Source organism: Eutrema salsugineum, unplaced genomic scaffold, assembly GCF_000478725.1.
Source record: "Eutrema salsugineum unplaced genomic scaffold, Eutsalg1_0 scaffold_1, whole genome shotgun sequence".
Lineage (NCBI taxonomy): Eukaryota > Viridiplantae > Streptophyta > Magnoliopsida > Brassicales > Brassicaceae > Eutrema > Eutrema salsugineum.
Window position 1 is genome coordinate 7042923 of NW_006256909.1, and position 26814 is coordinate 7069736.

The 26814-nt window shown below is 35.8% G+C and overlaps 5 protein-coding genes and 1 pseudogene across 6 annotated transcripts; 1 reads left to right on the forward strand and 5 right to left on the reverse strand.

Moving 5' to 3' along the window:
- Positions 1 to 2528: 2528 nt before the first annotated feature.
- LOC112081887 lies at positions 2529 to 3132 on the reverse strand (the record flags this gene model as incomplete). The annotated part of the gene is given in 3 exon segments (XM_024148738.1): positions 2529 to 2848; positions 2850 to 2901; positions 2904 to 3132. Coding segments are annotated over 3 exon segments (492 nt in total), but the record flags the coding sequence as incomplete, so codon positions are not given.
- Positions 3133 to 4606: 1474 nt separating this feature from the next.
- On the reverse strand, positions 4607 to 7265 carry LOC18030879 (cystine lyase CORI3). Its single transcript, XM_006413474.2, has 7 exons — positions 6958 to 7265; positions 6218 to 6557; positions 5891 to 6109; positions 5605 to 5664; positions 5340 to 5495; positions 5146 to 5239; positions 4607 to 4978 (listed from the first exon to the last, which is right to left on the reverse strand). Exons 1-7 carry the CDS (start codon positions 7206 to 7208, stop codon positions 4827 to 4829), a joined length of 1272 nt encoding a protein of 423 aa, XP_006413537.1. The 5' UTR covers positions 7209 to 7265; the 3' UTR covers positions 4607 to 4826.
- Positions 7266 to 8712: 1447 nt separating this feature from the next.
- Positions 8713 to 11241, reverse strand: LOC18030880 (annotated as a pseudogene).
- A 1537-nt stretch (positions 11242 to 12778) lies between these two features.
- LOC112081888 lies at positions 12779 to 17418 on the forward strand. Its single transcript, XM_024148739.1, has 8 exons — positions 12779 to 13826; positions 14325 to 14741; positions 14868 to 14933; positions 14984 to 15042; positions 15284 to 15805; positions 15875 to 15965; positions 16125 to 16314; positions 17229 to 17418. Exons 1-8 carry the CDS (start codon positions 12779 to 12781, stop codon positions 17416 to 17418), a joined length of 2583 nt encoding a protein of 860 aa, XP_024004507.1.
- A 1973-nt stretch (positions 17419 to 19391) lies between these two features.
- LOC18030881 (probable aminotransferase TAT4) lies at positions 19392 to 22256 on the reverse strand. The gene is made up of 7 exons (XM_006413476.2): positions 21969 to 22256; positions 21385 to 21724; positions 20800 to 21018; positions 20594 to 20653; positions 20266 to 20421; positions 20067 to 20160; positions 19392 to 19774 (listed from the first exon to the last, which is right to left on the reverse strand). The coding sequence occupies exons 1-7, from the start codon at positions 22217 to 22219 to the stop codon at positions 19623 to 19625; spliced, it is 1272 nt and encodes a 423-aa protein (XP_006413539.1). The 5' UTR covers positions 22220 to 22256; the 3' UTR covers positions 19392 to 19622.
- Positions 22257 to 23554: 1298 nt separating this feature from the next.
- LOC18030882 (protein SGT1 homolog A) lies at positions 23555 to 26307 on the reverse strand. Of its 2 annotated transcripts, none has more exons than XM_006413477.2 (10): positions 26005 to 26307; positions 25496 to 25565; positions 25270 to 25394; positions 25021 to 25126; positions 24833 to 24929; positions 24673 to 24741; positions 24435 to 24573; positions 24272 to 24351; positions 24066 to 24170; positions 23555 to 23958 (listed from the first exon to the last, which is right to left on the reverse strand). In XM_006413477.2, the coding sequence occupies exons 1-10, from the start codon at positions 26162 to 26164 to the stop codon at positions 23851 to 23853; spliced, it is 1059 nt and encodes a 352-aa protein (XP_006413540.1). In that variant the 5' UTR covers positions 26165 to 26307; the 3' UTR covers positions 23555 to 23850. The 2 variants fall into 2 exon arrangements, with proteins under 2 accessions (XP_006413540.1, XP_024005653.1); XM_024149885.1 differs by having other exon boundaries at positions 25021 to 25123; positions 26005 to 26304.
- Positions 26308 to 26814: the final 507 nt, after the last annotated feature.

A 26814-nucleotide genomic window follows, 5' to 3' on the forward strand; every position in this document is an offset into this window, starting at 1 on the left:
TTGGACTCGAACTCACGCACCTGAAGAAGGAAAGATTGGCTCAACACCAACAGTACTAACTCAGTTTTAAGAATATTTGGCCCTAAGTTTTATATATTCTTGTCGGCCCTGAAGCATATATATATTGTAGATGAAACTACATAAACCTAATGGATGCAGTTACTTGTAGAGGAAGTAACCTAGCGTAATAAGAACAAATGTGAGGATCCCAGCTCAGAAACATACGTGGAGAGGTTTAGGGTTGTAAGAGTGAACTCTGTGAAGCCCAATGAAGACTGAAGTGAATCCTCTAACCATACACATTCTTTGGTCATTCCACCATCCATGATACACGTTACCCCTTCTAATACCAAGTATAGTAGATCAATTTTGTGCATATACACCGAGGAACAAGAAGATGTAAAAGCTGAAACCAATGGATCCGATGTTTTAGAGGTTGGGGTCAACGGCCAGTGCATCTCGTATCAACGTTTGATATTTGCTGACGATAAATCTACGTTGAGTTAAAATGCCACGTCATTAATTTTTAGCTGGACCACCATGCTTATAATTACTCTGTTTATCTTCTCCAACTTTCCGAAAAAATCCACAAGCTTCACCTATTGTTTTTTTCTGCGATTCGCGAAAGTTTAAGAACTCTTTTTATCTTTCCCGCTAAGATGAGCGACGCTGAGGATGATTCAGATACCACTTCTGTCATTGAGAATCCAGTGGAGCCACAAGCGGGGTTAGTTTCTTGGTCTCTTCTTTTTTTTTCGTTTCTTGCATCTAAATCAATGGAGTTGTATTTTCCTCGAAATCAAACGTTGACTCTCCCAAATGAACAAGTAAGTAGCATCAAAAGCAAAGGCAATCTCCTTAGATTTTCAAGAAATGGATGAAAAATACTGTACAATGTTTAACAATTCAATTCATCATGCACTATATATGCCCATTAACTGAATAAATAAGTTAATAAAGTCATACATTATCGCCAGCCAAAATCCAAGTGTTTCCACATGTTTACAATTCAGTAAATCAGAGAGCTATTTATGGCAAAGCAAAAAAAAAAAAAAAACTGTGTTAACTGAGAATCATTCATCCGCAGGCTGCTGCATGGGAGCAACAACATTGACAATTTTTGAGAGGTACGTGTTTGTAATGTAATTACAAATTTTTCTCTGAATTATATATATATATATATATATATATATATATATATATATATATATATATATATTACCGTTTTGTATTCAGCGCAGGAGAACATTGTGCAATTCGTATCGTCATATGCATTGACTTCAAGACAGACTCTACTAATCGACAGTGGAAGTGGGCAAGTTTTAGATGGGACGGTTTACTCTGTGTTACACAAACGACGGATTCCTAACGTGGTATAAAGTTTCACTCACTTTCCCAATTTGGTATAAGAGACATCAGTTAACACATTTCACTTTTCAGGGTAATGGAGCTATAATCTAGTTGATGGGAAAATTCAAATCCGATGGTGGAAATAGAAATGGAAAGGTGTTTGTTACTCTCTCGAATGTGGAAGGAGGGATTGCTAGAGCTTTTAGACTAGTAGCTCAAGGTAATGTTGTTATCAATTGCCATACAATTAGAGATTAAACTAGGAAATGAACTTAGCTTCTTGTCATTAGACTTCTGGATTTTGATATGATGGTTATACATATGGTATATAGAGCCGTGCCCAAAGTTGTGGAGATCCTAAACGGTATACAGAAAACTTATATTTTCTAAAATAATAACCATTGTTATTCCAACTAAATATAAAACTACACTAAAACTTTAATGAAAGTTTTGAGTAAAAATAAATTAGTGCAAGTATAATGTCATGTAAATAAAAATTTAACGTATTAATGGTAAAATAGATGTGAATATGATATGTGCGAAGAAGATCAATGAGTTAGTTATCTTATTTTTATAATATCTTTATTTTTAATAATAATTTATATTTTCTTTAAAGTTTCTAAAAATATTATGTTTTATATATTTGACCCTAATATTACTGTAATCACAAAATTTTAAGTAGAATTCTCTTAAAAAAAAAGTATGTAGGCCAAAGTTTCTAATTTTCTAACATAGGCACGGCCTGATGGTATGGTTATGCACATGCTTTTGTAAGGGATGGTTATGCAAATAGTTTTGTCACGAGTGTCATAATTTGCTTCTTATCATGAAAGGGATAGTAAAGCGAATCTCGGTGGCTTTAAAGTTTCCATTTTTTTGGGTTACTAATAAGAATAGTGAAATTGGAATGGATTGTCGACGTAATTTGCAGGAAAAATATATACTCGGAGACTCTGTTTCATCTTACGTGCAAAACTCTACTCATGTATTTTGCACTTTGGTTTGTATTAGTAATGTAAAAATTTAGAGTTTTGTTGCAGTGCTGATCTAGGTTCTTCATCCATTTTTGTTGCAGCTAAATTACTATGGTTTTTTTATAATATATACAAAGTTTATGAAATGAGAGCAACATAGTTTTTTGTTGGTAATTTACAAACACTATGAATTGAGAGCATGTAGCTGTAGTATTGTCTGCCTCAATATATATATATATATATATATATATATATATATGAATATATTTATATATATTATTCATTGATCAAACACTGATCACAACCAGGAAACTCATAAATTCGTTATAAGATTCATCTTAATCGTCCGTTTCGCCGGAATAGTTTCACATCTTCCACTACTATGCCTAATTACCACCAATTCACCGTGGTAAAACAGAACCGTAACGTCTTTTACCTTAAACGACGCCGGGTTGGGATTACGTATCGAGATCTCCACTGAGACCGTAGCGTGTTGAATCGTGTTGACTTTACCGTTGACGAAATTGGATGAAGGTTATGGAGCTTACGGCGAGTTTTGGGTTATGGAGATGGAAAACGTGAGGGAGAGGACGATGAAGGTGACTGCGATGAGCAGAGTTAGAGATGCGATGAAACCGCAACATAAGATGAGTTTGGTCCGTGAGTGGACCTGTTTGGTTGGCTCGTGGTGGTAATGATCCTCGTTGTGTTGGTCGCTTCGAGTGGTGAGAGAAAATGGGGATAAAGGCTTAGCTTGATTCCCTTTAGACTCAGTCATGGCTAACTCAAACCTTGGAGGTTTAACTAAATTAACAATATAGTTTTATAGATATACGTTTTTATATTGATTTGTAGTGGAAATGTAAGTTTCCGTAACGCGTTTGCCAAAGGAAAATAATAGATACGTTTGACTCTTGACTTGGAAAATGGAATGTAAAGTGGGATGAGTTGATTTTAATGGTGTGAAGCTTCTAAAGATTGGATGTGTGGTTGGTCCCATTGGTGTTTATTTTAATAAAATTATTTGTATAATTTTTGTTTGTTCTTGTTGTTAACACATACAATTTATTAAAACTCGGGTTCAAGTTATCAGTAGTCAGGTTAAAAGATAAAATTTAACATCTCTAATCCTACCATTTTGAGCTAACTAATCGGTTTTTAATTGTTTGATAAAATTATCATCTCTAACCCTATCATTTTGAGCTAACAAATCGGTTTTTAATTGTTTTAAGGACGGATATGTAATTATGGTGTTTGACTATTGACTTAGAAAACTAAAAGGGGAAAGAGTGATTTTAGTTTGTGAAGCTTCTAACGTTTTTTTTTTTTTTTCTAACGTCAGCTTGCAGTGCGTCTTTTAGCCTGATGGAAAAGTAATTGTCTATTTTTTCTAGCTTTATTTTTCTTTCTATAAAATAAAAACTGATTTTCTATTGACACAGTAATGGGTCTAAAAAATACTCGGATGGCAACCAGTTGGGTAATGACGAACGATCGAAACATCTCTTCCTCGTTGGCCGGATTTTGATGTAAGAGAGTTATGAATTAAATATGTTCGTAGTTCAATAGTGTTAAAATAAGCCAAGCACCACAAAGCCAAAGCCCAAGCTCGAAACTAGAACCTACCTAACCACAGTCCAGAGAAACTTACACAGAGGGAAACAAAATCCACATCAGGAGAGACAGCCATGAGGAAAAGGAGAGCCACCAAGAGCAGAAGAGCCCAGGAACGCTGCAGAATAAACCGAAACCAGGCGAAATATATTGAGATGTAATGAAATAACTTCGGACCAAGCGTCCAAGCCCTAAGTTAAGCCGAAATGTATTTTATCCACTTAGGTGTGTGAATTGCTTGCTTCTCACGTCTTGGCTCTGATTTATTCCGATTGGCGTTTCTTTATTTTCTATTAATTATTGCTATTTTATTTTCTTTGAAAAAGTAAAACTGATTTTGACAGGAGTTTTTACGGAAGTCCTATATGCAAAAAAGATGATAAAACTCATTCTCTTCTTAAATTTGAAAAGTAGATAAAAATACAAAAAAAAAATATTCAACTAAAATATTGTTCCGAATTTTTAGAACCAGATTGTTTTTTTTTGTTGAACTGATCAGTTAATTTCACCTTTCCGGACATGTGCAAATGATCTTCAGCTTGTCAGAATCTCAAAGATTAAGTCTACCCGGTTGCTTCGGGTTAGGAAATGGTCCTGAGACATAGGACACGACATGACCAGTTTCTTTTGAAATACTTAAATATCAATACATACATGTAGTCTAATGGTAAGTGAAAATAATCTGGAATTTATTAATGAGAAACAATACACGATTGTTTTAACCAAAAAAAAAAAATTACAGGACTGATGATGATAAGCACACCCATTTTATTTGTTATTAAAAATATGAAAGTGTTCATGATTTAACTCAAATCCATACATTACACATTTTTTATTTATTAATAGAGCATGTGTAAAAAGACTTGGGCGAAGAGACATACGGGTCATTTAGTTGACGCCATTGACGTTTTTAAGTGAAGCTTCACCTGTAATGGAATGGCGTTCACAGAAACTCTTCAATCTTTCAAACGCATCCTCCAAAGTTGGAGTGTCCATGTCAATAGAATGCCTCAGCCAATTCTTCTGACTGAATGCAATCCCTATAAAAACCAATCCAACACACAACATTTTCTTATGTTTGAAGTAAAAAAAAAATTGTATGTATTTTGTCTTAAAACCTAAACCCTAAAACTTGAATAGACATCTTCTTGAAACTTTAGAGAGAGCTTAGAAACCGTTATCCTTGGCAAAGGGGTTGATTGATTACCTGGTAAAACAACAAGGTTTTCTTCCATAGCAAGCTTCTTGCAGAAGTCTTGATCGTCTTCAATGCTCACAAAGCACGATAAATCCAGCTCGGTCTGCGACCATATTAATAAATGTTCCAGTGTGAAGATTGTCTCAAAATAAAAGTAGATAATCAACAAGCTTGTTAAAAATGTAATAATTATTATAGAATACCCATAAGAAGGTGCAAGCTTCAGGTTTCATGTAGCAGGTGAGGTTAGGTATGTGCTTGAGCTTAGAATATCCAAAATCTACTTTATCTTTCAGAAAACTCCCCCTCTTATCGAAGAACTCTTTAGGAGTTCTCTCCAAAATATCAGGAATAGCCGCCTATATGCATTAACATTGAGTGAAATACCCCCATAATTAAGTATTTTATTTACTCTAACAAAAAGAATAAGAGAATAACCTAAAATTTCGGACATCGAACCGTCTTTACCTGAATAACAGTTGGAGGTTTAGAGTTTATCTCGAGAAATTCTTTGGCAGCTTGTAAGATCTGTCCACAAAACAAACTAGTTAGGCCAAAAATTAAAGGTACAAATTTAGCTTTATATATCCGATATAGTATAAAGAAATAATTATATATTTATAGAATTACTTAGGTAGATTGATGGCAATTGAAATTAAGTAAATGGCAATGATGTGTTTTATGCGATCAGATATTGTAAATTTTCTGATGTTTATGCTTAGAGAGCGATCATGATAGAAAGAAAGGATCGGACCTTGGTGCTTTTGAAGACGCCATCTAGATCATGCAGCGCGAGCCAGCCAGTTCGCCATCCAGGGACACTCCAACCCTTAGATATGGATCCGAGTGTAACCACTGGTACGATTGACGAGAATTTTCCCATCGGAACAAAAGGGTTACTCCCAAAGACTGTCCATCTATAAACTTCATCAGAAACCACCATTATCGAGAGTTCCTTAGCCAACTCAGCAAGCTAAGGTTCAACAATTACACAAGAAAACAAATTAGATTATTGGCATATATATAGTCAAGTGAATACTTCAGTACCTAGAAGACTATATATTTATAAACATGTAAATACCTGCTTGAGATGACACTCGGAGTAGGTGTTCCCATTGGGATTGTGGGGGTTTATTATAAATATGGCAAACGTGTTCTTGTCTACCATCTTTCTCACGCTATCGAAGTCGATCTCAAAGTCTTTTTCAGGGATGAAGTCATAGTAGCGGACCTCAAGGTGCTTGTAGATGGAGCGGACTACGTCCCAAGGGAAGCCTGGCCTTGGAAGCAAAACGTTGGCTTTCGGTTTAGCAAGAATGTCCACAGCGAGCTCGATCGCTTGTTTGCATCCCACAGTCATAAACACGTCATCTGCTGTTAGCTTCTTCGGAAGATTTTGGTTTAGATATTCTGCTACGGCACTAAGAATAACAGAAGCAAAATGATTGTGTCATAAAATTGATACAAATTTAATAGAGTTAAAGGTAAAAATATACAAGCGTTAAATGGGGCTAAAGAATTAGCCTAAAATATGTGGTCCGTCTCAATGAATTTGGATTGCTTAATTCTGGTTACCTAATAAGTTTAGATCAGTTCACAAACCATATGTAAAATTCGAACATATTGTATATTAAAAAGGAAGTGACAAATGATTTCGGAAAAGTTTGATGAGCAAACAAAAACACTGGTCCAAAATACAAAATTATGAATCTAGTTAACAAGTTCATGCAAAATTAACCAAATATGTAGCGCTTTATATATATATATATATATATTTTTTTTTTGTCATGTATAAAAACAGTTTAGATATATTTATGATACCGTTTGGCGACCGGAAGGCCAATGCTAGGAGCGTAGGCGTTTCCCGTGCCGCATAGAACGGCTTTAACAACAGCTTTTTCAGCTGCAGGGCTGGTCTCTGGTGACTCGCTTCTTGGGGGCAAAATGGGCTTGCCATTAGGATCACACATAGCGTAGAGTTCAGAGGTGTAGGTGCCTAGGGAAGCTGCGGCAGCTTCTTTGGCCGCCTCGCTCCCGCTGAACTGCCACTCAATGCACTTTTGGTTCATCATTTCTTACTTAGTTCTCTCTTTTAAGATTTTGTTTTTGGGTGATTAACTCTCGTTGCTACGAGTTAAAATATATAGTGTGAGATTTCCAACCACTTTCCCTTTTTTCCAAATGATTTCCACATTGATCTATAATTTGGTATTTCACGTGGGTTACTATAATGAAGATAGAGGAGAAAAGGAATAATAATGTTTCTCGTGTACTAATTTTTGAATGCATGCTCATATGAACCCTCGCTTGTAGAGTCGCATTCTCCTTTATTACGTGTATAGAAGAAACAATATAATTCTGTCGATTTCTCATCAGCGTCTAAGAAGAAGCAAAGATTCCTACGTTTTTATTTCTTTATTATCTTTATCTTTGTCTTGGAATAAAAATAGGCCCATGTTTTTTTTTTTTTGTAATTGCCTGATTTCCAACTAAAAATTTCCCATCACCCATCCGGTGTAGATATGAGTCTTATTATTGGTTCCATTAGACTTTTATATTTAGCTAACAAAAAAAAAAGTATATCAGAAAATATATCTCACCAAAACCGTTCAAAAACCGGACTGAATTACCTCACTTTTAGTCTTAGACGACCATAGATTAAAAACATGTACATAATAGAGGGCATCGAAAATGCATATATATATATATATATGTATTCATATATTAATTATAAGAAGGTCTCTAAGTTTTTAAAAAAATAGAAGAAATTTTAGTTTTTGTTATCACCAACACGTACGTATAACATGTTTTTGATACACCGGGCGTAACTTAATAATTTAATACGCGTGAAACCACTACGTTATTTATTAGTTAAAAGTTTCAGCACATTATTGTAAAAATTGTAAGTTAAGATAATAGACTTTTGTAAACTATTATCAAATGCATCGACCGCACAGGTTATTGCAGTATCTCTCTAATATTTTAGTTTATAAACAGTAGAGTATCCAACGACTATCTAATTAATTCCAATAAAAGTTCATTTCTCAATCTGAATTTCATTAATTGTGATATGATATAAATTTTATATTCGCGTAAACGTAAAATAAAAAGCTTATACTAGATACATGAAGGATCATATATATAAGTACTAGATACATCCATCCAACCTTATCAAAAGTTGTACGTCAAAATTTCTTAGAATCTCAATGTAGCCGGTCTTGGCTCTATATTCAGTCTGAATCGATGCTGAGTTCTGAGCTACATAAAACACGACCTATATCTATTTTTGAAATATTTAAGAGAAGAACATGAATGTTCTACAATGGCATTTTCACACCGGGAAGTGCAAACTATTGAAAATGAAAAGAAATTAAAATTTTATTATTTTTTTTATAAAAAGTAGAAAATAAAGCAAAATATTGCAAACTCTGGGAAATACACGAACGATAATGCGTACACCACCTTAATTTGTTACAAATACGAAAATGTTCATGATTTATTTCAAATCGATATAACAGCCATTTATTATTATAGCATATATAAAAGACTTAGAGAAAGATACATATAACTGATCCTTTAGTTGACGTCTTGGAGTGAATTAGCTTCATCTATGAAGGAGTGGCGTTCACAAAAAGTCTTCAATCTTTCAAATGCATCCTCCAATGTCGGAGTCTCCATGTCGATAGAATGCCTCGCCCAGTTCCTCTGAGCAAATGCAATCCCTAGACCAATCCAAAGCACAAAATATATGTTCTTATAAGAAAAATGACGAACATAATTATGTTCACAAAAAAAATGATATGTGTTGTCTTCAATGCTAAACAGTTAAACCTTGAACATAGGTATAATTGGATATTGATTAATAATACCTGGTAAAAGGACGAGGTTTTCTTCAGTAGCAAGCTTTTCACAGAAGTCTTCATCGTCTTTAATGTCCCCAAAGAATGATATGTTCAGCTTGGTCTGCGAGAACAAAAGAAACAAATAATTAAGTAAGAATATGTCAAAATCATTAAAAATTAGAAGTGTTAATGAAATGCAGTTATTGATAGAATACCCATAAGAAGGTGCAGGCTTCAGGTTTCATGTAGCAGGTGAGGGCAGAAATCTCCTTGAGCTTAGAATATGCAAAATCAACTTTATGTTTCAGGAAACCCTGCCTCCTATCGAAGAAGTCCTTAGGAGTATTCTCCAAAATTTGGGGAATAGCCGCCTATAAGTTAGAAAAAAAAGGCCATATGTAACAAAACCATAATTGTCAATAAGTGGATTATCCCGCACATTTTTTATTCTATCTGGTTACAATATTTTTCCAAACTATAGAAAGTCCCGTACCTGGATAACAGTTGGTGGTTTAGAATTGATCTCAAGAAATTCTTTAGCAGCACTGAAGACCTGTCCAATATATATAACAAGATCAGGCTAAGAAAATTAATAAGAATGAACAATTGTGCTAACTCTAGATATCAAACATAGTAAATATTAATTATGATACATATCATGTATATGCTTAAAGAGTGATCGAAAATAATTTGACAGACCTTGGTGGATCTAAAGACACCATCTAGATCATGCAGTGCAACCCAGCCGGTTCGCCATCCCGGGACACTCCATCCTTTTGATATGCCCCCGAGTGTAACCACCGGTACGATCGACGAGAACTTCCCCATGGGAACAAAGGGATTACTCCCAAACACCGTCCATCGAAAGACTTCGTCAGAAACCACCATTATCCCGAGTTCACGAGCCAGCTCAGCGAGCTAAGATTCATTGACATATACACACAATCAACACTTAGATCATAAGGTCATGCATGTTGCATACTTGTATAACTAATTAAAATATCTGTGATAATACCTGCTTGAGATGAGTTTCAGAGTAGGTGTTCCCATTGGGATTGTGAGGGTTGATTATAAATATCGCAAACGTGTTCTCGTCTGCCATCTCTCTGACGCTGTCAAGATCAATCTCATAGTTCTTTCTTGGGTGAAAATCATATTTGCGGACCTCAAGGTTCTTGTAGATGGAGCGGACTACGTCCCATGGAAAGCCAGGCTTAGGAAGCAGGACGTTGGCTCCTGTTTTAGCCAAGATATCGACCGAAAGCTCAATGGCTTGTTTGCACCCAACGGTCATAAACACATCATCTGCGGTTAGTTTCTTCGGAAGATCGGTTTAGGTACTCAGCTACGGCACTAATATAAGGGTAACAAAAAAAGGTATGGGACAGTTTTAGTCAAGAGTAAGATATAACAAAATAAATGTCTAGAAAATGGTTAACGATATGTCTATGTATATATTACCGTTTGGCCACAGCAAGGCCAATACTGGGAGCATAGGCGTTTGCATCCAACGGTCATAAACACGTCATCGGATACCAGAAACAAATAATGAGATATATAGTTTCAGTCAAGAGTGAAATAAAATTTTAAAAAAATTAATGTCTAAAAATGATGAACGATATGTCTATGTATATATTACCGTTTGGCCACAGGAAGGCCAATACTGGGAGCATAGGCGTTTCCAGTGCCGCATAGGACGGCTTTAACAACTGCCTTTTCAGCAGTATGGCTAGTCTCGGGGGGATTCGCTTCGAGGTGGCAAGATTGGCTTTCCGAGAGGGTCGCATAGTGATGCAGCAGCATCCTAACATAAGAGAGAAGATTATCGTTTGTGTTTATGCTCATATTGTCATTTGGGCTTTCTTGCTTAGTGGGTTTTTATTTTAATTTGGTATTTTAGTTAGTTTTCCTTTTCTTAACTAGAGTTTTTGTTCTACTTTTCTTATTTAAAGAAACTCTAAGTTGTAAGCTTCCACAGATTTTGAGATTTTAATAATAAAGAGATTTCTCTTACCCTTGTTTTGATTTGAATTAAGTTCATCAATTCAGGAAGCCTTGCATTGATTTGATTAAGTTCATCAATACAAGAAGTCAGGTCTCTAGAGATTACCTTGATTTCTAGATTTGAGCTGAATCATAAATCCTACACTGCGCCACATAGGGCAAAGAGTTTAGAGGAGTAAGTTCCTAAAGAGGCACCTGAGGCTTCTTTGGCAGCCTCGCTGCCACTAAACTGCCAGTCAACTGATTTGCTATTCGCCATATTTCTTGTGTTTAGCGTTTGAATCTACTTGTTTTATTTCTCTAGTTTTTAGATTTTTGTTTTGGGTGATAAGATCTCCTCGCTACGAGTGAGATTATATATAGTAAAACTTTCCACAGTTTTTCACATTTTTAATAAACTTGATATTCACATGCTGAATATTCAAATGTAAAAAAAAATTATTAAAATGAAAGTAGAGAGAGAAACAAATAGTAAATAACCTACAATTTCGAGTCGCTACGCGTTAGAACGTGGGTTTTACGAAATCAAAGGTGGTTACAAATATTATTTTTGTAAACTTATAATAAAACTATCATTGTAAAATAAAGGGACGGCTATGGACCAAAGATATAAGTTGCGTTCCGTCGTCTTAAAAAACCCATATTCGTATTTATTGTTTTTATTGATTAACGGTAACCTATAAATTTGTTTACATACAAAACCAGAATTTGATCTGTTCACCAATCAATCCCAAGAAGAAACAAATGAAACCGCTGCTGAGAGTTCTAGGGCACAAGAAAGCCTAAATCAAAACCACAATCCGACTACGGTAGATGAAGGTCCTCATGATGAAGCGAATGCATCGGTGGATGCTGATGGTGATCGATGCTGATGGTGATGTGGAAAGCCTTGACGATTATGAGAGAGCCATGATCCCTCTCCGAGGTCTTAAAGAAGTCATGCGCAGGCATCGTTTTGTGGAAAATCTCTTAGCAGATTACATAACCACCACTCCTAAAACACCAGAGATAATGAATGAAGCGGGTCAAACTGTAGAAGATGTGATGGAGGAATGGTCTACAATTGAGTCGGTGATGCAATATGGGAGTTTTCTGGAGAGTGGGTTCACCTCTCAGTCAGAGGATGGATCGGCACAGCCACTAAACAAAGGTGCAGGTAAAAGAATCTTCACTAGTGATATAATTCTTGATGGTATGGATTCTGCTGATGCTACTCAGACTCCCAAGAGGCTCCGAGTGGAAGATGAAGCTGTGGACAAACATATCCAAGAGGAAGGCCACCAGATTCGGGAGGAGAATGCTTTGAGAAAGCTGCAAGCTGACTACAGCAACTGTGTCGAGGACCTGTTCGACACTTCACTTCTCGGAGGCGCGGTGGACTCGAATCCACCAGAAGTCCCATGAGAGTAGAAGTTTGGAACTGTCGAGGCTTGGGACAGCGCCTGACAGTTCGACGTCTTCAAGAGATGCAGAGGCTGTATCTTCCGGACTTGTTGTTCCTGGTGGAAACAAAACAAAACAATGATTATGTAAGAGATATAGGATCTCTATTAGGATATGATGCTATGCAGATAGTTGCGCCTGATGGCCTTAGTGGTGGATTAGTAGTTTTCTGGAAAAGTTATCTTTCTGTTTATTGTATTTCCGCAGATGCAAGGCTTGTAGACTTATCTATTGAATTCAAATCTTTTAAGTTTTACTTGTCTTGTATTTACGGAAATCCAATTCCCAGACTAAGACAATATCTTTGGGAAAAGCTACAGCGCATATCAATAGCAAGAACAGGACCGTGGATGATGTGTGGGGATTTTAATGAGATCCTCACACCTTCGGAAAAGAAAGGTGGACGAGTAAGAAATGCAAGTAGCTGCCTTGGTTTCAAGACGATGATGCAGGTATGTGGTATGACTGATTTGAAATCATCTGGTAATCCATTTAGTTGGGTAGGGAAGCGGAGAAATGAGGTGGTCGAATGTTGTCTGGATAGAGTGTTAGTCAATTCGGAGTGGAATAATGCTTACCCTGCTTCACAAATGGAATTTCTTGATTTAGCTGAATCTGATCATAGGCCTATGATCATTAATATTGAATATGAAGAAAAGCAGCGACAAGGTCTGTTTCGATATGATAAACGTTTATATCATAATGACGATTTCAAAGATACAATCACAACTTCTTGGCAGACTCGTATGAGACAAACTAATCAATTTTCTGCGAAGTTGGTTAAGTGCAGGTCTGCTATGGCGAAATGGAAGAGGAGAAATAGGACGAATGCAGCTGAGAGAATCCAAATGCTGCGTACTCAGATTGATGAAAAATTGCGAGATGCTTCAATCCAGGTATCAGAAATTCATCGTTTAAAGAAAGAACTTGGTGACGCCTATTATGATGAAGAACAATTTTGGAAACTGAAAAGCAGGAACAAATGGTTACAAGCTGGGGATCGTAACACTAAATTCTATCATGGTGCGACGAAAGCTAGAAGATCCAGAAATTGTATCAGGCATGTTGAGGACAATCAAGGTATTATCCACAAGAAGGATGAAGCTATAGCTAAGGTTGCTGAAGAATACTTTCACCAAATGTTTACCACGTCTAATACAGCTTCTGTTAGTGAAGTTTTTCCAGAGATAGTACAAACTGTCACTTCTGATATGAATTCTTTTTTAACAGCGCCTATTACAGATAATGAAGTCAAAGAGGCGGTATTCCAAATGGGACCTGACAAAGCACCAGGCGCAGATAGATTCACAGCCGCTTTCTATCAACAATTTTGGGAACAGATTGGAGGAGATGTATGTCATATGGTTAAAAGATTTTTTGAAACAAATGAGATGGAACCAGGTATGAACCATACACAGATTTGCCTTCTTCCCAAAATTACTGATGCTATGGTTATGAGTGACTACAGACCAATAAGTCTATGCACTGTGAGTTATAAAATTATTTCGAAGATCCTGGTATTGCGGTTAAAACGATTTCTAGGCAACCTCATCTCGGAATCACAGGCAGCATTTGTTCCAGGTAGAAATATTCAGGACAATATACTAGTTGCCCATGAACTTTTGCATGCTATCAAATCAAAAAAAGATTGTGCTGAATCCTATCTAGCTGTTAAGACTGACATTAGCAAAGCATATGATAGAGTGGAATGGGGTTTCTTAGAAACGGTAATGAGAAAAATGGGGTTTGCTGATCGTTAGATAGGTTGGATCATGAGTTGTGTCACAACAGTTTCCTATTCAGTTTTAATTAACGGAACAGCGTATGGCAATTTTAAACCTACCAGAGGCATTAGACAAGGTGACCCTTTATCACCATATTTGTTTTTGATATGTGCAGAAGTATTAAGCCAGATGCTGAGTAAGGCCGAGAGAATGAAAAAGTTCCAAGGTATGAAATTAGCAAGGAATTGTCCAACGGTTACACATCTACTGTTTGCTGACGACTCTCTCTTCTTCTGTAGAGCTACTCCATCGGACTGTGGGCAAATTGCAAAAATATTATCTGATTATGAAGCTATCTCTGGACAAAAGGTAAATTTTCAAAAATCGTCAGTTATATTTGGTATGAGGATTAATGAAGAATTCAGAGCTGTGTTACAAGGGATTTTGGGGATCAATAATATAGGTGGTGGTGGTAAATACCTGGGATTACCTGAACAATTTGGACGCAAGAAAAAGGAGCTGTTCCAGTTTGTCATCAAACGGATAGAGGAGAAACTAGGAGGATGGTATAATCAGTTTCTGTCTCCAGCTGGTAAGGAAGTATTAATCAAATCTGTGGCTTTAGCAAAACCAGTTTATGCGATGAATTGCTTCCTTATTCCCAAAACAACATGTGATGACATTAATAGTTTGTTGTCTGAATTTTGGTGGGGCACAGATAATGGAAAGAGGAAGACCTCATGGGTTGCTTGGAAAAGGATGTCTTTGCCGAAAAAGGAAGGAGGTATAGGATTTAAAGATTTACACAAATTTAATCTCGCTCTTTTGGCAAAGCAAGCATGGAAGATTTTGACGAACCTAACGTCTCTACTTGCAAGAATTTACAAAGGAAGGTATCATCACTAATCGATGTTCTTAGAATCGATGTGTGGAATGCAACCATCTTATGGATGGAGATCAATACAAGCAGGAAAAGATCTGCTGAAAAAAGGTTTACGGAAGCAATTAGGTAATGGAAGGGATACATATGTAGATATGGATCATTGGTTACCGGTTTTACCTCCACGTATTATCAACAATGTTACTGGTGTGAATAGACAAAGTTTACATGTTCCAGTGTGTTCGTTATGGCAGGAAGGAAAACGACAATGGGACAATGGGAAATTAGATCTTTTGTTGACACCAGAAGATGCTGATTTAGCACGGACGGTCAATCTGTCACGTTATGCCACTGAGGATAGGTATATATGGCCCTTCACAAAGGATTGTAGATACACAGTTAAATCTGGTTATTGGTTTGCTACACATCATGACCAAGATGATATTATTATGCCTCCTACAGGAGATAAGGAGCTGAAAATGAAGATCTGGAATATCAAGCTTTTACCAAAAATCCAACATTTCTTATGGAGAGCTTTGTCGGGAGCACTACCAACAGCAGAATCACTTATAAAGAGAGGTATACAAGCTGATCCAATCTGCCAGAGATGTTGTTTATATGACGAAACCATAAACCATGTATTATTTGAATGCTCCCAGGCGAAGTCAATTTGGAGATGTGCAAACTATACTCTGTTTGATAATGCTGTACCAAATTTGGAAGAGAATATCAAATTGCTACTGGAAAACCAAGAGAACGTGTCTCTACCTAATCAAGTAAGATTTATTTCTTTTTGGATACTATGGCAAATCTGGAAATCAAGGAACGAATTTCTATTTGAAAAGAGAAATGTCCGTCCAAATGTGGATGCACAAAAAGGTATTCAGAGTGCTACGGAATTCTTGGCTGCTCAAGAGGGTATTGCTCAAAATTCAGGTACGCATCAAAATATAATTGAGGATAGGTCAAGTGAATGGGAACCCCCACCTGAGGGTTGGTTGAAATGTAATTTTGACATTAGCTTACGACCGAATCAAGAGCACATCAGAGTAGGATGGATTATAAGAGATTGTAAAGGATCCTTTCTGAATGCAGGATCAGCAAACTTACCATTTGTCGCCACATCGTTTCAGGCAGAAGCTGCAGGTTTTCTTCACGTTTTACAAGTAGTCTGGGCACGTGGTTGGCGATATGTGTGGTTCGAAAGTGACAACAAAGAGCTAACGAAGGTTATTAATGCGAAGGAAGATAGCTTAAAGTTGGGAAATGTACTCTATGATATCAGGTACTGGATGCAGAAACTACCACAATGTTCTCTTGATCATGTGAATTGGGAAAGGAATCAAGCTGCAGATTTTCTAGCCAAAAAGGCGTACGAAACGAAGTCTTCATTTTCCTTATTTGATGTACCGCCTGTATGGCTAGTTAATTACTTATATTTTCCGTTTACAGTTTAATCTAATAATAATAAGTTGACAAAAAAAAAAAAAAACAAAACCAGAATTTGATCTTCAAGTTTTTAAAAATATATGAGTGTAGATTTTTAAAAAAAAAAATTTCTTATCTAGCAATTAGAATAAGATATACAAATGTTAGTGTTCCTAATAACAAATATGGAAAAATTGTTTAACTCGATATTCCTGGCCGTCAGGTATACTTAGTTGTCGAGTCATCATCGGCTATAATACCCAGTCGTCAGACCATTTGTTCATCAATTAGTAAGACATCATCATCATATTCATGTATTTCCATCGTTTTTATTGTTGTTTTTGGGAATCATTCATTCACTCACTTGAGGCAAACCTAATATGAGTATGAAGCACATGACATCAAAGTAAAAGCAGACCAAAGAAAGCGCGTCTAGAGAGTGAACATATCTCGCAGAAAAACGTGTGCTGCAAGCAAGGATAGACTAGATTTAGGAAGTCGGTTCCTCCACATACGTAGATTATCTAGACGGCCTTCCTCTTATAATTAGAAGAGAAGAAGAACTCAAGAGGATCCATCCACAAATTGAGGACAACAACAAAGCGAAATTTTTACAGGCTATACCTTGAGAGCTTTTCGCAGTAGGTAGTAGAAATCCAAGACCCCATTTTTCTTGTTTTGAACGATTGCTGGTTAATTATTAGAAAATTTTCAAATATATATGCTTGATTTTTTTCCTGTAGAACTAATCATCTATTTTTTCCTAAACAGTTTTCATGGTCACGTCAATTACGTTGAACATCATCGTACGTACATAGCTAAGTTCGGAGTCACCATAGCCAAGTTTGGTGTCATCATTTGGCACGCTCGTGGTGCCCAGCCGCTTCCAGTTGGAAGCAAGCGTAAGAAACCTGGTATTCACAGAGGGTCTCATACCATGTCTGAACACCTACTTATTTAACAATAAAAGATAATAGGAAATACATAAATATGTTCAAATCGATCTCATCATTTTTGAGATATTCTAATCTGGGAACCAACAACAAGTTAAGGATAAAAAAATTCATCAGTAATCAGGGGCATATGACTAAGATTGGAGTTGCTTGAAAATAACCAAGATGATAAGTAAATGTCATTGGACCCATACTTGGCCGTCAGTGGAATGGTGAGGAGGCGGCTTCAAGGGCCGTGTCAAACTATTTGTAAGTTCTGTTTAGTAAAAGTATATTTAACATGATAAAATTAGTTGTTTTTCAAAATTTTAGACACTAATTCATAACATGTTTTTTATTTAAGGAGATCTTCATTTTGAACTGAACGTCTGAATACATTTTCGGTTTTACACTTTTACTCAAAGTGTCTGCGAGCTCCGGTAGTATTCTAGTACATAGTAAATATCCAACCACTTTTCTTGTTTGCCAACAAATTGCCACATTTCACGTGGGGTATTAAAAATGAGTAGAGAAGAATAAAATATTGTATCTCGACTCGAGTCTCTACATGCATGCATGTTAGGTAGAACATGGGTTTCCTCTGATTAAGGTGAGTCTAATTTACAAATATTATTTTTGTTAACACAATTTAGTTTGTTATCCTATAGTAGTATTTAACGAACGAATATGGATAGAGCCTACGTTGTTGGATTCTGAATTGTTTATTGGCTATGCCAATAAAACAAATCGCACAAAATCTCTCTTTAATCTTTCGTACTAATAATCTGATTCCAGTTTACAAACAACTACCTAATAAATGTACTATTGAAACTTTGACATTTTATTATTAATCAAAATTTTATTAATTATGTACTATTAATTAAATGTATTGTTTGGTTAATCTGAAGGAATTGTCATAATGTCATAGATGTATGCACATGATGTAATGAATTTTTATTGTAGAGCTGCATTCTTCTTTCTTATATGTACAACAAATACAACAAAACCAGATCATTTTGTCGATCATTCATGAGAATTAATCTCAAAAGTGGCTACGTATTTTTTTTCCTTTGTCTTCGAGCGAGGACGTAGAGAGGAGGAAAACCGCCCACGTTTTTTGTTTGTAGTCGTTGCCAATTTTTAAACCAAAAAATAACCCCACCTTTCCGCGTAGATAAATACGAGTCTTGTAAAATATGAACACATAATTATAATCATTGCTTAACTTAATTTTGGATTTAATCATAACTTAAACTTGTATCGATTGAGTTGGGAAATTCAACGTGTATGATTAATCTGATATCAAATATTTTTTATTTCAAAAATATAGTCCGGACCGTCACTGCCATAAATTTAGCTAATGAGAAAAGAAGAAAAATTAGGTTTGAAAGGCTTTCAATGAAGACGATTACCATCATATTTTGCTTGATAAATTATGCTATTACATAATTTAAATATGTCTACTTGTTATAAAACATACAGTATAATCTCTATAAATTAATACTCGATAAATTAATACTTCGATAAACTAATACATTTCTTAAGTCCTAAATTAGATTTTTGAGCTGATTTTTTAAATTGATAAATTAATAATTCGATAAATTAATAAAATATTATAGTCCCGACATTATTAATTTATAGAAGTTTTACATATACATCTATATCTTGTTCTAGGAACAAAACCCTAACTTTCTTTTTGTTAAATAATTAGAAATATGTCCGAAGTATTGTATCCTCTAGACAGCTTATGTTTTATGAAATATTAAACACAATTCATAGTCTCTCTTACTCTATCGTTTATTAACAACACAGTATTATCTTTTCTATAAACATGAAAATCATTGTTAATACAGTACTATACTTTGGAATAAATTTTCATTCTACACTCTTTTTTCAACTCGCCTTTGTACGTACGAAGGAGACTAAATTCGATGTACTTTGTGGTATAATTTCACATCAATCTATATTCAAATTAAAATTAAATTGAAATTGAAATTGTTTTATTAAATAGAAGTACATCATCGAAAGATAATTAACCACAACGACGAGAAAACATTACATGAGTGATGATTACTAGTACATAATATTATTTGTCAGAAGCTCCAAATTAAGGTGCTCATGAATTTTTTTTTTTTTAATTGACACGCTCGTGATTTATTTTATAAAAACAAAAAACCCCATTTATTATTATAGCATATTTATGATATTTCGGCTTTTATATAGTCGGAACCCTTTAGTTGACGCCATTGACGTTTTTAAGTGAAGCTTCACCTATAATGGCATGACGTTCACAGAAACTCTTCAATCTTTCAAATGCATCCTCCAAAATTGGAGTCTCCATGTCGATAGAATGCCTCAACCAGTTCTTCTGACCAAATGCAATCCCTAACCAATACAAACACACAAAATGTTTTTATGGTACTTATAAAAAAATATGTTTTTATGGTCTTTATTCTTGTCGAAAACATTGAATTCGGATTATGACATAACAATGACACTAATACAAATCAAATCACTAGGATACATGTTCTATGTTTTTATGTTTATAAGTGTCCACACACATGAAAAAAAAAGTGAATGTATTCTGAAGGTTTAACTTGAACCGTTATCTTCTAAAATCTATAACGAGGGGTACATAATAAATTAGGATTTCATAGGTAAGTGGAATTATTATTACCGGGTAAAAGGACGAGGTTTTCTTCCTTAGCAAGCTTATTGCAGAAGTCTTGATCGTCTTCAATGTTCAAAAATTCCAATGGGTCCAGTTCGGTCTAAAGAAACAAGAAAAAAAGCTATGCTTAAATCCACATGCAATGAAAATTATGCATAACAGAATTAATAGTGAACTAAAGAATGAAATAATAATTATTGAATACCCATAAGAAGGTGCAGGCTTCAGGTTTCATGTAGCAGGTGAGGGTAGGTATCTCATTGAGCTTAGAATATGCAAAATCCACTTGATGTTTCAGAAAACTCTGCCTCCTATCGAAGAACTCTTTAGGTGTTTTCTCCAAGATGGTGGGAATAGCTGCCTACATCATAGGACCAAGACAATGAATGGGCCATAATTAACATTGGTGGCGTGACTCATCAGTGACTCGCAATTAACAACAAATGGAATATCGATACTAATCATTTTATAACATTTTGTTTACTATAAGTCTAGAGAGTACTAAACCAACTATTGATCCAAACTGCGCGTACCTGGATAACAGTTGGAGGTTTAGAATTGATCTCCAGAAATTCCTTAGCAGCTTTTAAGACCTGTACATATATATAATATATATTCAAATAAGTGGCCCAAGAATATATACTCAAAGGAATACTTTTTTTAGGCTGTCACTCAAAGTATATATTGTGTATAGGGAATTTTATGCAGATTATGTATATAAATGCGTAAGGAACCGGACCTTGGTAGATCTGAAAACACCGTCTAGATCATGCAGTGCGAGCCAGCCGGTTCGCCATCCTGGGACACTCCATCCTTTCGATATAGACCCGAGTGTAATTACGGGTACGATTGAGGAGAATTTCCCCATTGGAACAAAGGGATTACTCCCAAACACGGTCCATCTATATACTTCGTCTGAAACAACCATTATCCCGAGTTCCCGAGCCAACCTAGCGAGCTGGCATTCATTTCAGAAGTAAAGTAATATTAGGGGCTCGATTGTTAACACTTAACCATTATTTTATGTATATATAAAATAAATATTTCAAAATTTTCATCTAATAGTTTTCAAATTTATAATCAGAAATAGAATTATTTTATTAGTTATTTGCGTTTGCATTTACAATGTATAGTATAATTTTTATTATAACATTGACTAAAGAATGTAGTTCATTTGAAGAAGAGAAAAAAATAACATGTTAACATGTATATATATAAACGCAAGACACAAATTAAAAAAAAAAAGCTTTTATGTCCAGATCATCTAAGTATCGATCTAACCAATCTTTTAAAAACTTAACCAAGAATACAGTTACGTAAATACCTGATCGAGATGAGCCTCAGTGTAGTAGTTCCCATTGGGATTGTGGGGATTGATTATAAAGATCGCAAACGTGTTCTCGTCAGCCATTTCTCTGACGCTGTCGAGATCGATTTCAAAGTCATTCTCGGGGATGAATTCATATCTTCGGACCTCAAGGTTCTTGAATATAGAGCGGACATAGTCAGCAGGGAAACCCGGTTTCGGAAGCAAGATGTTGGCGTTCGGTTTAGCCAAGATATCGACCACAAGCTCAATCGCTTGTTTGCATCCAACCGTCATAAACACATCATCTCCCGTCAGCTTATTATCAAGATCTCGGTTTAGATATTCAGCCACAGCTCTGATAAAAGAAGCATTAAAGCATATAGAGTTAATTAATTAATATCCAATATAGGGTTACTGTCAATCAAGACTAACCCGGTTCTGTCTAACCTGACTGACCAGTACATATAGAAGAAAAAAGTTAATCGGACCAACAAGATTTTTATTTTTAAAATGCTATTTTTGTCATAGAGTTAATAAGCATAGAGTTAAGATGCTATTTTTGTCATTAGTAATATTTCTCTCTAGTCTCTATATATTACCGTCTGGCGACGGGAAGGCCGATGCTAGGAGCGTAGGCGTTTCCCGTGCCGCAGATGACGGCTTTAACAACGGCCTTTTCAGCGGTATGGCTAGTCTCGGGGGACTCGCTTCGTGGGGGCAAAATGGGCTTTCCGTTTGGATCGCACAGAGCAAAGAGCTCAGAGGAGTAAGTGCCTAGCGAGGCCGCTGCAGCTTCTTCGGCCGCATCGCTGCCACTGAACTGCCAGTCAACGCATCCGTGGCTCGCCATTTTTTTGCGTCTAGCGTTTGAACTTACTTCTTTTATTTCTCTGGATTGGTGATTTATCTCGTCGCTACGTACTAGTGAGATTATATAGTGAGAAAATTATACTTTTCTTATAAACTAATATATCACGTGGTGAATATTTTCAAATTAATATAGAGATAAAACTATGAAGGCAAGAATAATGTAACTCGAGGCCCTACAGTTAGAACGTGGATTTCCTCCTATCACGGTGATTAGAAAATGTCAATTTGTCAACGCAAATATGGTTCGTTATTAATTTTATATTCAACAGCCGGATACGGATCAGACCCTATTAAGATCTTCAACTATACAAGGTGATATGTAGTACCAAACAAAGTTTTACATTATATTTCATCATAGTATTAATTTTGTCTATAGAGATGAGCGTCTAATCTATTTAATATAACTTATTTCCTTCATTAACGTCTACGTACTAACTACTAATATTAAGTCATCGGTCGTAATTTAATGTCTATCATTTTATGTCAAATATTGAGCAAATAGATTAAATTTTCTTGGTAAACAAAGTGGTAGATGCTAACCTATCGAAAAAGTATGCTTCAACAAATGAATTGATGCTGTATTCATCTAGGAAATATACTTAAACAGGTTGATAGATGCTAACTCATCGAAGAATTATGCTCCAACAATTTAATAGATGCTTGTCCACTAAGGGAACAAACAAGTTAATAGCTGCTTATCCATCAAGGAAGCCTAGGCAACCGATAGGAAAAAGAAAAAAAAAAATCAAAGCTCAACCCCATTACTCTTAGCCTCAATCATGTCAAGCAAGAACGTACCCTGTCAACTCTCAATCTCATCAAGTGTCTTTAATTAATGGAGTGTTTTGCTTCCCGTTAACAAGCTCTCTAACTTGTATGAGACGCATGCGTGTAGAAGAAGAAAGCAGGCTGATTGGTGAAAAGTGAGAGGATCATGATGCTCGATGAGTGAGCTAATTCTACAAGTATTGGATATTGTTGAGAGAAGCTCGATGGGGGGGGGGGGGTTTGAGGGTTTACTTGGTCGTTGAGTTTCAGAAAAGCTTGTTGTATATTAGTCCGTGTTTATTAAGGTGTTCGTGTTCAAATCAGAATGGGGATGGTTTATCTTCTTTTTATTGGATTAGTGACATCTCCTAAAAGATAGATTGTGTTATGAAGATACATTAGCACATTCAAACTTTTTAGTTATAGAAACCGTGATCGAGTCTGATGTTGGCCTGAATATAATAATTTCACATTTGAGTTCATATTCACTTGATACACCAACCTAGCATCATTTATATGCTTTTGCTTTTGAAGACATAGTTAATAATTAAAAAAAAAAGATAGTGATCTTGACGAAATTGAGAACATTCAGATGAAACATCAAAAAGTTGAGTTCCAAGGGAAAATACAAAAACTGTACTAAGACCATAACAAACCAAATAGCAAGCGTAGAGAAAGCCATATTTAACAAAAGCAAAACCTACCAAATAGCAAGAGTAGAGAAAGCCATATTTAGCAAAAGCAAAACCGTATCTCATTACAGGACGAAAGGGACCAGGTTTTAAAATTTGTCCAAGATTTAGGCAAAACCCACAAATGCATCAAAGGAAGGACCAAATCAGATCAGATCTCCCATTTCTTGAGCTCCATACCATCCGGAGGAGTGCTCTCGATTGTCTTAGTCCCAACCTCTTTCCAATTTGTAGACAGAACTGTCCCATTCGATTCCACCTGTCCATTTTCCAAAACCAGAAAACCGCAAATGAGTCGGTAAAAAAACTTTTATAGTCTCCATGAAAAAAAGAAAGACTAAAGAGAATATAGATATAGATACTCACAAATGATTTGCTCATCGCTCGCCTCATATCCTCATCCGCATTCTGGTATATCTCACGGAAGAATTTGTTCAAAGCTGCGTCTCCTTCCAGCTTCTCATCCTTCTCCTGCACATCAACCACAATTAAACAAAAAGAAAAGAAAAAAAATACAAAAACAGTTTGGTAACGATTTGGTCCAGGCTCAAGTATGATAAAAGAGACAAGACCTGTTTCTTCACTTCAGCTTCCAGCTTGTCCCAGTCCTTTACTTTCTTCGAAGAAGGATACGCCGGTCTCTGTGAAACCTCTGCCACCATTATACAAACAACATCAAGATTTAAATCTCAAGAGACTGTAACTTAAGCCTCAACAGATGAAGAGGTAGAAAACCTGATGAGACATTTGGCTTTGGCAAAACAGCTGGCCCTTTGCCATGTTCAAGGGAGGCCCATGTGATTATATCGGCTTTTGCAAGACGGATCTCAATCTTGGTTGACAAGACTTCATATCTGCACTTATCTGGTACTATCTGAATACACACCGTAAAAGAAAAAAGAGTCATACAATGTGTTCAACTCAGAGTGTTGAAAGGGAAAACCACCATTGATTCATTGCACAAATAAAGTACCTTTCCAAACAATCTCGGCTGGAGATGATACGCCTCCTCCTCTCCAGGAACATCAATCACAACACTCAGCTTCAAATCACAAAAACAATACCGAAAAAATTAACACACAATTACACAGAAGCTGTCATAGAGGCGGGTTCTTAGATTGCAGTATACTCACAATTTGTTCACCAAAGTCGATGTTAACGTTCTGCTTCGGTATCCCTTTTGCGAAAATAGTTACCACAACTTCTTCTGGCTTTTGGTAGTACTCGTGTCTGTTTGAACACTCAAGAGTATGAGAATATATAATGATTCTTGAAACTTGAAAAACTCGAAAATAGCATTGGTTTCTACAATGAAACTAACCTGTACTTCGCCTTGGCTGGTGCTGCAGGGGCAGGGCTAACATCAACTTCCGATATCGGTGAAGGCAAAGCCGTTGGTACCGGTTGAACCAAATCTTTCTCTTCTTCTGAACAAAGAAATTAAAGAGTTTCAACAAAACGAGTCCTTAGGTGAACAACATATCAAAATGTTTAGACCATTGCGAACAATACAATCACTCATAGCATGTAAAAGTAATCAACCAGACAAAAACAAGCTTTAAGAATGTACCTGCGATTCGAAGATCACATTCATCCAACAGCTTCTTAAATTTGGATTCACTCGGCGCAATGGAAGCACCCTTTTCAAGAGCTATTTTAGCTGTCCGATATTCTTCAAGTTTCATACAAGCAGTTCTACAAATACAAAAGACCCAAATATAAACTGTTAATACTACAAAGAAAGGAATCAGGTATCAAACGATAACAATGACACATAGGAAATAGCAAAAACATACCCTTTTCTTAGGTAAGCTTTGGTCAATGAAGAATCCAACTCAATTGCTTTGCTTGCATCTGCCACGGCTTCTGCTCATTTAAACAAATGTCAGAGTCAGACCCAAGAATCTAACAGGACCAGACTAGCACAGTGAATCCAGAATAATAAATACAATAACCCAACTCAATCAACCAAATCAGTAAAAAATTGCCCTTTTTAAATGCAATCACTACTGATCACAAAAAGAGTAACTCAGTTTTTCTCAAGAAACCAAATTGATACAAATAGTTCCTCCACAAATAGCAAGAGTGACATATTGGAATCAAATTGATACAAATTCTATGCAACACGATACGAATTGTGACATTGCCAAGCGATAGGACATAAAACTAAACCTTATTCACACAGAGCCGGGAAAAATTCGAACTTTTTTCAAAGAAACCCCAGTGTTCACGAAGTAAAAGACGAAACTTTATGTTCTCCTTTAGACAAGATATCGTTTCTGTTAACAGAACGAAAAGAAGTTACCGGTGAAGTTTTCGAGTTTGATGTTGGCCTGGGCACGATCGGCGAAGAATTCGGCGCAATTGGGATCCAAGTCTATGGCTTTGGAGTACAAGTCAACAGCAACATCGAAGTCGTCGTCTACGAAGGCCTCTTTAGCCTTAGCTGCAAGTTCTTGAGCCATATCGATTGGGTAACCTTTAGAAATTACTTAGATTGAGAGAGGAAGACGATTCGACTGAAGCAATGGAATGAAGTAGAGGGCAAGGCAGATGGATGCTATCTTTCTCTTCTAGATTGTTCTTTTTATGCGAGTTGTGTTGTGAGGGGAGTTCAGGGGTTCAATACAAATTAATAAATAAACCACACAAATTATGAATCTTTTCCCTCTTTTCGACGATATTTCCTTTTTTTTGTAATTTTTTTTGTAAAATGTTTTCTTTTTTTCCTTTTTTGTGTGAATTAGATTTTGTAGATCCATGAGAACGAGAAATAAAAAAAAACATGGAAATACATCACTTCTTGAAATATAGCTGGAAATTTTGAGAAAAAAAAACTGAATACATATATAATTTCGAAAGAAATTTTAATAGTTATAAAACTCATCACACGCTAACGATTACAAATTCGAAAAAACCAACAAGTATTTGTTGTATTTTATGTATGAAAACTTGCAATTTTTTTCGTTATTTTGAAATTTTCATTAAACATTTGGTAATAATTTTTGTTGGAGTTGACTGCATTTTTAGTTTTCTAGAGTTAACTGCATTTTTAGTTTTCTAGAGTTAACAATAGTATTCTGACATAAAAGACGATTTTAATACCTCGTTTTGT

Excerpts from the sequence above, each read along its gene's own strand:
- LOC18030879 (XM_006413474.2), bottom strand. The coding sequence starts at position 7,208 with ATGATGAACCAAAAGTGCATTGAGTGGCAGTTCAGCGGGAGCGAGGCG. Across the intron at positions 6,558-6,957 it reads GGCCTTCCGGTCGCCAAACG|TGCCGTAGCAGAATATCTAA; the intron begins GTATCATAAATA and ends TGTTATTCTTAG. Across the intron at positions 5,665-5,890 it reads GCGTCTTCAAAAGCACCAAG|ATCTTACAAGCTGCCAAAGA; the intron begins GTCCGATCCTTT and ends TTTTGTGGACAG.
- LOC18030881 (XM_006413476.2), bottom strand. The coding sequence starts at position 22,219 with ATGGCGAGCCACGGATGCGTTGACTGGCAGTTCAGTGGCAGCGATGCG. Across the intron at positions 21,725-21,968 it reads GGCCTTCCCGTCGCCAGACG|AGCTGTGGCTGAATATCTAA; the intron begins GTAATATATAGA and ends TTCTTTTATCAG. Across the intron at positions 20,422-20,593 it reads AACCTCCAACTGTTATCCAG|GCAGCTATTCCCACCATCTT; the intron begins GTACGCGCAGTT and ends CCTATGATGTAG.
- LOC18030882 (XM_006413477.2), bottom strand. The coding sequence starts at position 26,164 with ATGGCTCAAGAACTTGCAGCTAAGGCTAAAGAGGCCTTCGTAGACGAC. Across the intron at positions 25,566-26,004 it reads CAAACTCGAAAACTTCACCG|AAGCCGTGGCAGATGCAAGC; the intron begins GTAACTTCTTTT and ends TTAAATGAGCAG. Across the intron at positions 24,930-25,020 it reads CCAGCCAAGGCGAAGTACAG|ACACGAGTACTACCAAAAGC; the intron begins GTTAGTTTCATT and ends GTGTTCAAACAG.
- LOC112081888 (XM_024148739.1), top strand. The coding sequence starts at position 12,779 with ATGTGTGGGGATTTTAATGAGATCCTCACACCTTCGGAAAAGAAAGGT. Across the intron at positions 14,934-14,983 it reads TTTGCCGAAAAAGGAAGGAG|CAAGCATGGAAGATTTTGAC; the intron begins GTATAGGATTTA and ends CTTTTGGCAAAG. Across the intron at positions 15,806-15,874 it reads ACGTGTCTCTACCTAATCAA|AGAAATGTCCGTCCAAATGT; the intron begins GTAAGATTTATT and ends CTATTTGAAAAG.